Consider the following 13,923-nt stretch of genomic DNA (forward strand, 5'->3'; position numbering starts at 1 on the left):
CAAACAGAAACAGAGAAACACACAAGAAATGTCTGGTTGACTGATCATTTGAATTTGTTTTGGGCATTCTGGGCTTTTAAGGTAGTCTTCTAACGGGACTCAGAGATTTTTATAAATTAAGGAAACAGTGTGATATGCACAGGTTTGTAAACCATCAAACAGAAAGGACCTCCTGTTTACCTTTATCCTAGGACAGGAACACTGGGTCGTGTTCATTAGGGAATGCAACAGAAAGCATTTTGCAACAGAAAATGAGCGTCCAGGTTGTCCCTCCATGTTTCAGTCTGTTTTCTTTAATTTGGTGCCTAATGAACACAACCCTGTTTCACTCCCCAGTCAGTTGTGTGCACACTAGGTACGGTTCTCACCTGTCTTGTTCCTCTGACTCTTGTCCGTGCAGTATAAACTGGAGGATGAGGCTGATGATGATGATGATGATGCTGATGATGAGGAGACGGCGGCAGCAGCTGCTGCAGCAGAGGCAGCCTGAGTTGACGAAGAGGAGGAGGAGAGGGCGGCGGAAGCTGCTGCAGCAGAGCCAGCCTGAGACGTGGAAGAGGAGGAGGAAGAGTATGTGGTGAGGGCTTCTTTCCTCTCAGAGTGTATGGAACAGCCTTTACAGATGTAACCATTGGCGACCATGGCGTGGCTGTGCGACACAGTGTTGACACCGCCGTTCGCACCCGTTGAGCTGTGGTCTGTCCTTGAACTCCTCCCTGGGGAAAACACACACACAATAGGAACATTTTTAAGTACAAATCTGACTAGAAAACCCTTTCTTCATATATTTCTCATCAGTCCATTCATATGGTCTCAAAATATAATTATTTTGCACATCAGAGCTAGCCTTAAAGCAAGCCTGTGTTTACTTCCTGGAAAAGTGTTGTGATGATGTGTAATAAAAGATCCCTACGCAGGTGAATGCACACAAATATCATTATAATGAATGGTGAAGACTCACCTTTCAGATTGGTATCCTGATCTGAAAGTAGAGGGAATAAAGCATTATCAAATCATCAAAGCCAACGGGAGATCATTGAATACTGATTAATTAATTGTATTGGGTCACACAGGTAATAACGCAGCTAATCTCCGTAAAACCACATCAAAGGGATTAAATGGAAAGATTATACAGTCAGCCTGCCCCGTCTCTCCCCTGGTAATCCCACAAACCATTCATCATTCCTGCCTTACATATCAGATAGACACACAAACAACAAACTGCACTAATTAAAATTAGCATGCTAACTAGTTAGCTTAAACTGCTACAGTCCTAGTTTTACCTCATATTCTAATGCGGTTGACTGGTCCCAGACCTGTGCTTTAGCCATTGTATGATAGATTGTCTGACCATACCTGTCATGTCAAGCCAACGATAGTCAGAGGAGTTGGCTAATGCACATACCGTACAGGTCTGGGACCAGAATAGAGCTAATGTATCCTCTCTATCAAACGTAACCCTTCCTCTGATCGTATGACCCATGCCCTGCCCTTCGCCCCTGGACTGACCCCTGTAGCCGTCTGTGGTAGTAGTGGTGGTGGTGGTGGTGGACCGCTGGCGGAGGTTGGAATGGTCCAGGATGGAGGAGACCAGGGAGGCATCGCTGGCAGTGGTGCAGCCTGTAGTGGGAGTGTTGGTGGTGGAGAAGGAGAGGGTCTTGCGTGGCGTCTGGTTCAGAGACAGGGACAGGGACTGGTTCAGGGACTGAGACAGGGACTGGGAGCTGGAGGCAGACTGCTGCTGTTTTCTGCTCCTCACCATCCTGACACACAGGAGAGAGATTGGTAGGGATGATAGAAGTCAGTGTGTGCCTGATTATGACAATGTGTTTGTCTCTGTGTGTATCTATGCGTGTTTAATGTTAATATCAGGCTAATGTTTCAAACTTTTGTGTCTGCAAGAGTGCGTTTGTGTGTGTGTGTGTCCATTGACTCCATTCCCCTGTGTAGTCTTAACATGACTCTCTCTGACTGGACCCTGTGTAGTCTTACCGTGACTCTCTCTGACTGGACCCTGTGTAGTCTTACCGTGACTCTCTCTGACTGGACCCTGTGTAGTTTTACCGTGACTCTCTCTGACTGGACCCTGTGTAGTTTTACCATGACTCTCTCTGACTGGACCCTGTGTAGTTTTACCATGACTCTCTCTGACTGGACCCTGTGTAGTCTTACCGTGACTCTCTCTGACTGGACCCTGTGTAGTCTTACCGTGACTCTCTCTGACTGGACCCTGTGTAGTCTTACCGTGACTCTCTCTGACTGGACCCTGTGTAGTTTTACCACGACTCTCTCTGACTGGACCCTGTGTAGTTTTACCACGACTCTCTCTGACTGGACCCTGTGTAGTCTTACCGTGACTCTCTCTGACTGGACCCTGTGTAGTTTTACCACGACTCTCTCTGACTGGACCCTGTGTAGTCTTACCGTGACTCTCTCTGACTGGACCCTGTGTAGTCTTACCATGACTCTGTCCGACTGGACCCTCTGCTGCTGTGGTTCTGGGAGAAGTCAGCCAGGCTGTCGTTGCCATAGAGACCGCCCGTGGTCTGCAGACGCAGGCTCCGCCGCGACATCCTGGGCGAGTTGAACACGGGAGCGATCTGATGCGCCTTCTCAAACTCTAGGGCCACAGTCGAGTAGCTGGAGCTAAGGACAGAAGGAAAGGGAAATAGAGAGCAGGAGAAAGAGATGAGAGGGGAGGAGGAGAGGAGAGGAGAAGAGAGGAGATGGCAAGAGAGTGGGATAGTGAGATGGAAAAGAAAGAGGAAAGAGAGGACAGGGGAAGAGAGATTATACAGTGTGATATAGCAAGAGAGACAGAGCAAGGGAGAATAAATGAGATGGCAAGAAAGAGGGAGAGAGAAAAAGAGAGGGAGGGAGAGGGAGAGAGAAAAAGAGGGAGGGACAGAGAAAAAGAGAGGGAGGGAGAGGGAGAGAGAAAAAGAGAGGGAGGGAGAGGGAGAGAGAAAAAGAGGGAGGGACAGAGAAAAAGAGAGGGAGGGAGAGGGAGAGAGAAAAAGAGAGGGAGGGAGAGGGAGAGAGAAAAAGAGAGGTGTGGTGATTTTAGGTACTGTATGACTCAATCACAGTGCCTGAGCTTCTTATCATTTGCTGCAGGCCAATCAGAGGCCTTGGTCTGAGTCAGACCAGGACCCTCTGAGTCAGTCAGGGTCAGTTTTGATAATGGTTAACTTATTCATTATCACCTAAAAGGCTAAACTGATCCCAGATCAGCACTTATACTCTAAGAGCTTTACTAATGCAGGCCCAGAGCTTAGTTAGCATAACATGATTAATACGGACATTCCCACCTTCCTCCCATCCATTGTCCGTATCTTAGTCACACATAAACAAGACAGAGACTTTGTTTTGTAAACAAAAGCAACACATCATTGGGAAACCTGTAGCAGCTCAGTAGGGAGAGAATGTTACCACAGGAACTGTTCCTGGAGCTGAACACTGGCCTCTCAGGAAATGACTCACCCAATTAAAAATACAAATGGAGGAAGAATGAGGACTGCGTGTGAAAGAGGAGAGAGGCCCATTCTGGGGCCTTCAGACAGATATATAGTGGAATGGATAAGGACACTGTATACCAGTCCCATGTGGCTTAGTTGGTAGAGCATGGTGCTTGCAACACCAGGGTTGTGGGTTCGATTCCCACGGGGGACCAGTATGAAAAAGTACGAAAATATATGCACCCTCTGGGTGAGCTCGTCTGCGAAATGTAAAAAATGTAAATGTAAAAAATATACCAGTTGGAGCCAGTAAGATGTGGAGACGGAATATGAATATAGAATTGGACTCTTCTGCAGCAGTAGCTAGAAACTCTCTCTCTGACTCACTCATACCAGACCACACCCCCTGGATGATTATGCAGGCAGGGCCAAGACCAGTGCCAACATTCCAACACAGAACACAACTAAATCATTATTGCCACATTGGCTCTTGTAAACAGATCCTTTCAGATAGTATACTTGAGTCTTGTCTATTGCTTGTGTACACACACAATAAGGTACTAACAATTGTGATCTGATGTTAAACACACAGCAGTAGGGTATATATTCTCCTACAGTAGGTTGTGTCTCCTCTCCTTTGTATTTCAGCCATCTAAATCCCCCTGACAGACAAGCAAGGCAGTTGAGGAGAAAAGCATCTTAGCTGACTGACTGGAGGACTGTGTTCAAGAACTTCCCTTCCTGTAATGGACATGGGAGGCGGGAACCAATGTAAGCACAAACACATGGTCTCGTTCAATGTTGCTACCACAACAGTGAGAGTCCATAAGACAAAATTCTGAACAACAACATGTGGCAGCAATTTGAATCAATGCAACACAAAAAGAAGAACAGGGGGTGGGGGACACACACACACAAGGCCAGGCTGTCCTCAGATGCCACTCCTTCTCTAAAGGCCCCCAGCATATAAACAGGGGCTCTGGCTGTAGAGGCCTCCTCTATCAGTCAATCCCCAGACCTGTGTGTGTTGTGTGTATATGTCTCTGTGTGTGTGTCCTCCTGGCCCTAAAACCTCAGGATTACACCATCCCATCCAGAGCCAATGATGGGCTTTGCTTTCCTCCTCCTGCCTGCCTGCTGCTCCACCTGGCTCTCCTTCACACACCAACACCTCTCACTGTGACTGCGTGCTCTTCCACAGAGTGTGTGCTCTTCTAGGGAGTGTGTGTTCTTCCTGGGAGTGTGTGTTCTTCCTGGGAGTGTGTGTTCTTCCTGGGAGTGTGTGTTCTTCCAGAGAGTGTGTGTTCTTCCTGGGAGTGTGTGTTCTTCCAGAGAGTGTGTGTTCTTCCTGGGAGTGTGTGTTCTTCCAGAGAGTGTGTGTTCTTCCTGGGAGTGTGTGTTCTTCCAGAGAGTGTGTGTTCTTCCAGAGAGTGTGTGTTCTTCCGGGGAGTGTGTGTTCTTCCAGAGAGTGTGTGTTCTTCCTGGGAGTGTGTGTTCTTCCAGAGAGTGTGTGTTCTTCCTGGGAGTGTGTGTTCTTCCAGAGAGTGTGTGTTCTTCCTGGGAGTGTGTGTTCTTCCAGAGAGTGTGTGTTCTTCCAGAGAGTGTGTGTTCTTCCAGAGAGTGTGTGTTCTTCCTGGGAGTATGTGTTCTTCCAGAGAGTGTGTGTTCTTCCTGGGAGTGTGTGTTCTTCCAGAGAGTGTGTGTTCTTCCTGGGAGTGTGTGTTCTTCCAGAGAGTGTGTGTTCTTCCAGAGAGTGTGTGTTCTTCCGGGGAGTGTGTGCCCACTACAGACCATGCTAGAGGCCACACCAGGTTGGATGGGATATTAGCAGAGAGTTGTCTATGTTGTTACCCCACACACTATGTTCGTGTGTTTAATATACTGTATATGTCCGCACTATGAGGTTGGAATAATACTGTGAAATTGTGAAAATTATGACAATGCCCTTTTAGTATAAGAGCTGTTTGAAAAGACTGCCTGAAATGTCAGCCTGTTTTGGTGGGATGGAGTTTTGGCATGCCTGATGACCTCACCAGGTGGCAAATTTGTTAACAGACCAATAAGAGAGTTCCAAACCTCTCTGCCAATAACAGCTAGTTTTCAGTTTTCCCCTCCCCACTCAGACCACTCCCAGACAGTCCTAGCAAAATTCTTGCTTGAGAAATTGCTCTTTGCTAAGAAGCTATTTTTGTTTACTTCATTTTAATAGAAAATCACAGTACGGTACTTATTTGTTACCCAGAAATGATTTAATATTGATATGAAAACGGCTGCATTTGACCTTTAAGAATACCCTGTGTGCCCCTGTTCCCCACCCCATGTTATGTGGACTGTCTCCTGTCTACCCCCCAACTTACTAATACCCAGGCTAGCGGCTGTGTCAGGACTGTAGAGGGCAGCTTTACCCACACAGGGGGTCACACTGTGACCGTCTGCAGTGCCAAGGTCACTCTGCCCCCCTGTAGGGCACACATGCTCCCTGGAGGGCACTGCTAGGGTGAGAGAGAGCACTGATAAGTCAAGGGGGACTGGGGACTACAAACTGACTGTTTTTAATTTACTACCTGGAACCATGCTGATATCTGCACTGACTGTAAAGGTCAGAAGGAACCCAGAATAACCCATGATTGCATGGCAGCTCACAGAGCTCAGAAGAGAATAACACAGCACTGCCTACAAATAATCCTGCAGCAACAGAAATTGTGAAAAATGATGTAGATTATAATTAAATTAACATTTTTGTAGGGGTTTCGTAAGGGAAAATCTAGACTGAAATTTCAAAGTGGAAATTACAAACTTCAGAAGCCATTTTAAACCTTAAATACACTACAAGTTTTACATTTCCTGCTTAGTAGGAAAGTTCTCTTGCAACAGGGTGATCAAATTAAGATCCTACATCTGTACATGTAGAGCAGGATATTAAGCACTACATGCTTCTCTCTCTCACACTGTCCTCCGTGTGTATGTGGAGGCTACTGCAGCAGGAGTTAGCCTAGTGCAGAGTTAATAAGGCAGCTTTCATCAGACTCTGCACTATACTACCCTCCAGAACGATCACACACAGCGGAGCAGTTTCCTCTACTAGGCCTCACAGTGTGTGTGTGTGTGTGTCGACCCTAATGGTCTGCAGTCTCTAGCATTTCTGTTTTCAGACCTGGTACAATAGGTTAATGGACAGCCAATCAATGACACACACACAAATAACACCTCTAAAAACTTGTGTTTAACAATTCTCACACACACCTCCACCACCACTATTGATTGAGCTTGTTAAGACCTCAGCACATCACATCGTCTTGCTTGCAAACACATATTTCAATTCGCTATTGGTCTCTGTATCGATCCATATGAGTATCCCTTGGCTAAACCGCCCCCACACCAGATATCAAAGTAGACTGGACACTGACCAAAAGCAGAGAGAGAAAACGCATAAATCTCCTTCACTATTACACTTCTCCTCCTTCACTGTTCTCTTACACAACAACGAGAGCTTTGATGCTCAGTCCTCCCACACTCAGTGGGTACTGCCAGTTCTCCGATGGTGTACTAACGAACCAGAGAGAGATCAGATCACCCAGGAATTTAGCCTACATAGTACAACCACTGAGGTTTCTTTCAAACACGTATTGAAGCTCAGGGGTAACCTACTAGCTTTCCTTTCGTTTATTGTATAATGGATGAGGACTTTATAATAATCATTGACCTGCAGAGAAAGTCCACTGAAATCCAAATTGAATTCATGTTTGCTGAATATAATTACATCATTTCCTGGGAGCAACTGCCAGATCCCCATTTCCCTCATATTAATATAACCTCCCCTGACAGATCCTCATATTAATCTAACCTCCCTTGACATATCCTCATTATCCTCATATGAATCTAAGCTTCCCTGACAGGTCCTCATATGAATCTAACCTCCCCGGACAGATCCTCATTACCCTCATATTAATCTAAGCTCCACTGACAAATCTTCATTACCCTCATATTAATAACTTCCCCTGACAGATCCTCATTACCCTCACATTAATCTAAGCTCCACTGACAGATCCTCATTACCCTCATATGAATCTAACCTCCCCTGACAGATCCTCATATTAATCTAACCTCCCCTGACAGATCCTCATATTAATCTAACCTCCCCTGACAGATCCTCATATTAATCTAACCTCCCCTGACAGATCCTCATATTAATCTAACCTCCCCTGACAGATCCTCCAGGGCGTGACAAACTTCTTTAGCCACTTGTCCTTCGGACAAATAGGACAGATTTTTTACTCGTCCGAAAGCTGAAGTCACTTGTCCCAACAACAACAAAGTCCCTAACACCATCGGACAAAGGATGACTGAAAATGAGTGAAGTACATAGGAGGGATCTGTAGGAGGGATCTGTAGGAGGGATCTGAAATAATGTTCTGCGATTGCCCATAGACCACTGTGTCAAACTCGTTCCACGGAGGGCCTAGTTTCTACGGGTTTTCGCTCCTCCCTTGTACTTGATGAATTCAGGTCACTAATTAGTAAAGAACTTCCCTCACCTGGTTGTCTAGGTCTTAATTGAAAGGAAAAACCAAAAACCAGCAGACACTAGGCCCTCCATGGAATGAGTTTGACACCCCTGCCATAGACGATGTTATTGCCCCCTAGTGGCCATCCAAAATAATGTAAAGAAAAATAAAACATGAATAAAGACAGCTACACATTTGGCTGGCATGCCTCCCCTGACAGATCCTCATTACCCTCATTAATATAACCTCCCCTGACAGATCCTCATTACCCTCATTAATATAACCTCCCCTGACAGATCCTCATTACCCTCATTAATATAACCTCCCCTGACAGATCCTCATTACCCTCATTAATATAACCTCCCCTGACAGATCAAAGACAGTTGATATTATAGCCAAGGAGCAGTGATACAGTCACACACACCACAGTCAGGGAGCTCAGCCACAGATTACAAACCACATGGTCTATAAATCTAAACGGCTGTTGAACGATGCTACACACACACACTTCTTTTGGGGAAAAACTGATGCACTATCAACTCACCCTTAACAAGCCTGGGGTGTTAAGCCAAATGCTAAACACAACGAAAACTTCATTAGATGATGAGTTTAAAAACAAACGTGCCGTGGAGACTAACCACCACCAGGCGCTCTTCTGAAGTGTATTAATGAGGGGGATATCACTCCCAGCAGGGTTTACAACTCCTCTTTTAAACCCTTCTGGTCCTAACAACATTCTGTTTACAAAATGAGGCTTTCCTGAAAATGTTTCCACACAGTTGTTTAAGCTGGGCTCTGGATGGTCAGTGCAGGTCTGTGGGGAAAACACAAAACATCAAAACACACACACACACACACACACACACACACACACACACACACACACACACACACACACACACACACACACACACACACACACACACACACACACACACACACCCACCCTAAGGTTTCCTTTAACCATTATAGGGTAGAGAGCTGCCATTCCCCTGAGGAAGAATACAGGCTTATATTTACCACAGGCAGGGCAGGGACAGGCTGGGGAGAGGGGATCTCAGATTTCCATCTGTCTATCTCTGGGTGGGTTTCAATTCGCACTGAGATTACAACGGCCACCGCCCACCCTCCTCTTTTCCCTCCCACAGAACAGAAGCACTTCTCTTCCTTCTCCTCTCTCTCCAACAGTGTGCCATCCCTTCCTCTCTCTCTCTTTCATATTCCCCTTGTTGCTATGGAAACGTATCCAAACAGCTCTTCGGGGCCTGAGAGTGTGTGTGTGTGTGTGTTGTGATCTGTGGCCGCCTGAGTTTGCGCCCCTCCCACTTCTAACGGAACAAATCCTGTCAGAGAGGAGCACTAGCAAGTAGAGAAGGGACAAAAAAACGAACTGTAGTTGAAATTCCCCTTCACATCCACATGCCACAACACAGCAATTCAACTGTATCCTTCAATGGGATGGCTGACATTTTCAGAAGAGTATAATCAGCCTAAGGGGAGCCATGTTTTATAAGTTCAGCCTGAATGGGGTCAACAACACCACCTCTGACACAGACACACCATCATCCAGCTGCTGCCATTCAACCATCCCCTTGACCAGTGATGCAAGCACTGTCTGAAGCTAGCAACCATGCTGCTACTCACAAAGACACACACACACACACACACAAACAGGCGTGGACACAAGCCCACATTGCCCCACAACACACACCAGACGTCCTAAACAACTGTGAGTGCAGCATGGCCAACAGCAGCAACTGGCACTCCTTCTCCACACATGCCTTTAACCTTCCTTGTTACCTCCACTACATCCCTTCCACCCAGCCTTACCCCCAGGCTGATCACATCACATATATATATATATATATATATATATATATATATGCCATTTAGCAGACGCTTTTTATCCAAAGCGACTTACAGTCATGCGTGCATACATTTTTGTGTATGGGTGGTCCCGGGGATCGAACCCACTACCTTGGCGTTACAAGCGCCGTGCTCTACCAGCTGAGAGCAGAGCTGAGACGCCGTGCTCTATAGCTATCACTATAATCACTAGTCCTAATATTACCCTAGATCACCTTCCACCCAGCCTTACCCCCAGGCTGATCACATCACTATAATCACTAGTCCTAATATTACCCTAGATCACCTTCCACCCAGCCTTACACCCAGGCTGATCACATCACTATAATCACTAGTCCTAATATTACCCTAGATCACCTTCCACCCAGCCTTACCCCCAGGCTGATCACATCACTATAATCACTAGTCCTAATTTTACCCTAGATCACCTTCCACCCAGCCTTATCCCCAGGCTGATCACATCACTATAATCACTAGTCCTAATATTACCCTAGATCACCTTCCACCCAGCATTATCCCCAGGCTGATCACATCACTATAATCACTGGTCCTAATATTACCCTAGATCACCTTCCACCCAGCATTATCCCCAGGCTGATCACATCACTATAATCACTAGTCCTAATATTACCCTAGATCACCTTCCACCCAGCCTTACCCCCAGGCTGATAACATCATTATAACCACTGGTCCTAATATTACCCTAGATCACCTTCCACCCAGCCTTACCCCCAGGCTGATCACATCACTATAATCACTAGTCCTAATATTACCCTAGATCACCTTCCACCCAGCATTATCCCCAGGCTGATCACATCACTATAATCACTGGTCCTAATATTACCCTAGATCACCTTCCACCCAGCATTATCCCCAGGCTGATCACATCACTATAATCACTAGTCCTAATATTACCCTAGATCACCTTCCACCCAGCCTTACCCCCAGGCTGATAACATCATTATAACCACTGGTCCTAATATTACCCTAGATCACCTTCCACCCAGCCTTACCCACAGGCTGATCACATCACTATAATCACTAGTCCTAATATTACCCTAGATCACCTTCCACCCAGCCTTACCCCCAGGCTGATCACATCAATATAATCACTAATCCTAATATTACCCTAGATCACCTTCCACCCAGCATTATCCCCAGGCTGATCACATCACTATAATCACTGGTCCTAATATTACCCTAGATCACCTTCCACCCAGCATTATCCCCAGGCTGATCACATCACTATAATCACTACTCCTAATATTACCCTAGATCACCTTCCACCCAGCCTTACCCCCAGGCTGATAACATCATTATAACCACTGGTCCTAATATTACCCTAGATCACCTTCCACCCAGCCTTACCCACAGGCTGATCACATCACTATAATCACTAGTCCTAATATTACCCTAGATCACCTTCCACCCAGCCTTACCCCCAGGCTGATAACATCACTATAACCACTGGTCCTAATATTACCCTAGATCAGATTAAGTGACTATGAGAGCTACAATACTAACGTCAACCAGGGGACCCACTGACCCAGATACACAGACTGGTCATAAAATATGAAGGGGCCCATTGAAGAGACACGCTATTGCACTCTCAGGCTAGGGTCCGTGTGTGTCTAGAATCCCATCCATCAGGTGCTGTTTATTTGAAAGGGGCAGGCAGGCAGAACTCTACTACACTGCTAGGTGCCAGGTGTGTGTGTGTGTGTGTGTGTGTGTGTGTGTGTGTGTGTGTGTGTACTCTGCTGTGATTGACTCTTGTACATGAAAATGTCTAACCCAAGAGCTGACTTTCCCTCTTTCTTTTACCCTCTCACTCCCTCCCTCTCATGCAGACACACATTCACTTTCCCCTCACACTAACATGTTAAAAATATGGCATAGGAGAGAAAATCAGGCACTGGGCAGAAAATGATGAGGATGCTCTTTTATTCAAATCAAAACATATCCATGATGGCAGCATTTCTCCTTCTCTGAGAAGAAGTAACTAACCTGTCAGTGTACCACAGTCTGCAGCTCTGCTTTAGGCTAGGTCAATCACTGGAAGAGAGACCCCATTTACGTGTTGTTACAACACTACCGTTGAGCTGATATACAGTGCATTCGGAAAGTATTCAGACCCCTTCACTTTTCCACATTTTGTTACGTTACCTTATTTTAAAATTGATCAAATTATTATTTTTCTCAGCAATCTAAACACAATACCCCATAATGACAAAGCAAAAATACCTTATTTACGTACGTTTTCGGACCCCTTGCTATGAGACTCGAAAAGCTCAGGTGCATCCTGTTTCCATTGATCATCCTTGAGATGTTTCTACAAGTTGTTTCGGGTCCACCCATGGTAAATTCAATTGATTGGAAATGATTTGGTAAGGCACACACCTGTCTATATAAAGGTCCCACAGTTGACAGTGCATGTCAAAGCAAAAACCAAGCCATGGGGTCAAAGGAATTGTCCGTAGAGCTCCGAGACAGGATTGTGTCGAGGCACAGATCTGGGGAAGGGTACCAAAAACTGTCTGCAGCATTGAAGGTCCTTAAGAAGACAGTGGCCTCCAATATCCTTAAATGGAAGAAGTTTGGAACCACCAATACTCTTCCTAAAGCTGGCCACCCTGCCAAACTGAGCAATCAGGGGAGAAGGACCTTGGTCAGGGAGGTGACCAAGAACCCGATGGTCACTCTGACAGAGCTCAAGAGTTCCTCTGTGGAGATGGGAAAACGTTCCAGAAGGACAACCATCTCTGCAGCACTCCACCAAATCAGGCCTTTATGGTAGAGTAGCTACTCCTCAGTAAAAGGTACATGACAGCCCGCATGGAATTTGCCAAAAGGCACCTAAAGGACCTTTCAGACCATGAGAAATAAGATTCTCTGGTCTGATGAAACCAAAATTTAACACTTTGGCCTGAATGCCAAGCGTCACGTCTGGAGGAAACCAGGCACCGTTCATCACCTGACCAATACCATCCCTACAGTGAAGCACGGTGGTGGCAGACTCATGCTGTGGGGATGTTTTTCAGCGGCAGGAACTGGGAGACTAGTCAGGATCGAGGGAAAGATGAACGGAGCAAAGTACAGAGAGATCCTTGATGAAAACCTGCTCCAGAGCGCTCAGGACCTCAGACTGGGGCGAAGGTTCACCTTCCAACAGGACAAAGACCCCAAGCACACAGCCAAGACAACGCAGGAGTGGCTTCGGGAAAAGTCTCTGAATGTCCTTGAGTGGCCTAGCCAGAGCCCAGACTTGAACCCGATCGAACATCTCTGGAGAGACCTGAAAATAGCTGTGCAGCGAAGCTCCCCATCCAACCTGACAAAGCTTGAGAGGATCTGCAGAGAAGAATGGGAGAAACTCCCCAAATACAGGTGTGCCAAGCATGTAGCGTCATACCGAAGAAGACTCAAGGCTGTAATCGCTGCCAAAGGTGCTTCAACAAACTGAATACTTATGTATACATATATATACCAGTTTTTGCTTTGTCATTATGGGGTATTGTGTGTAGCTTGATGAGGGGAAAAAAACAATTTAATCAATTTTAGAATAAGGCTGTAACATAACAAAATGTGGAAAAAGTGAATGGGTCTGAATACTTTCTGAAAGCACTGTATATGGATTCTCTAATATATGGAGTAAAAAAAAAAGTTGTATATATACAGTACCAGTCAAATGTTATAGAACACCTACTCATTCAAGGGTTTTTCTTTCTTTTTACTATTTTCTACATTGTAGAACAATAGTGAAGACATCAAAACTATGAAATAACACATATGGAATCATGTAGTATCCATAAAAAGTGACAACTTTGCACACTCTTGGCATTCTCTCAACCAGCTTCATGAGGTAGTTACCTGGAATGCATTTCAATTAACAGGTGTGCCTTCTTAAAAGTTGATTTGTGGAATTTCTTTCCTTCTTAATGGGTTTGAGACAATCAGTTGTGTTGTGACAAGGTAGGGCGGTATACAGTGGCTTGCGAAAGTATTCGCCCCCCTTGGCATTTTTCCTATTTTGTTGCCTTACAATCTGGAATTAAAATTTATTTTGGGGGGGGTTGTATCATTTGATTTACACA

General features: G+C 45.6%; 1 protein-coding gene across 3 annotated transcripts in view; it reads right to left on the reverse strand.

Annotated features, from left to right (window-relative positions):
* LOC311104459 (SUN domain-containing protein 1-like) overlaps window positions 1-13,923 on the reverse strand; it is a 41,226-nt gene that overhangs the window by 16,524 nt on the left and 10,779 nt on the right. For 2 of the 3 annotated variants that reach the window (XM_084146301.1, XM_084146300.1), the window contains exons 3-5: window positions 2,461-2,646; window positions 1,491-1,763; window positions 369-716 (exon numbers count right to left, since the gene is read on the reverse strand). In XM_084146301.1, the coding sequence (XP_084002427.1) occupies window positions 369-716; window positions 1,491-1,602 (460 nt within the window). In that variant the 5' untranslated portion in view covers window positions 1,603-1,763; window positions 2,461-2,646. Of the gene's footprint in view, window positions 1-368; window positions 717-961; window positions 983-1,490; window positions 1,764-2,460; window positions 2,647-13,923 lie in introns of all 3 variants that reach the window. The other variant, XM_084146299.1, reaches the window with a different exon arrangement.

Source organism: Coregonus lavaretus, assembly GCF_964263955.1.
Source record: "Coregonus lavaretus genome assembly, chromosome: 28".
In the NCBI taxonomy this organism is placed as follows: domain Eukaryota; kingdom Metazoa; phylum Chordata; class Actinopteri; order Salmoniformes; family Salmonidae; genus Coregonus; species Coregonus lavaretus.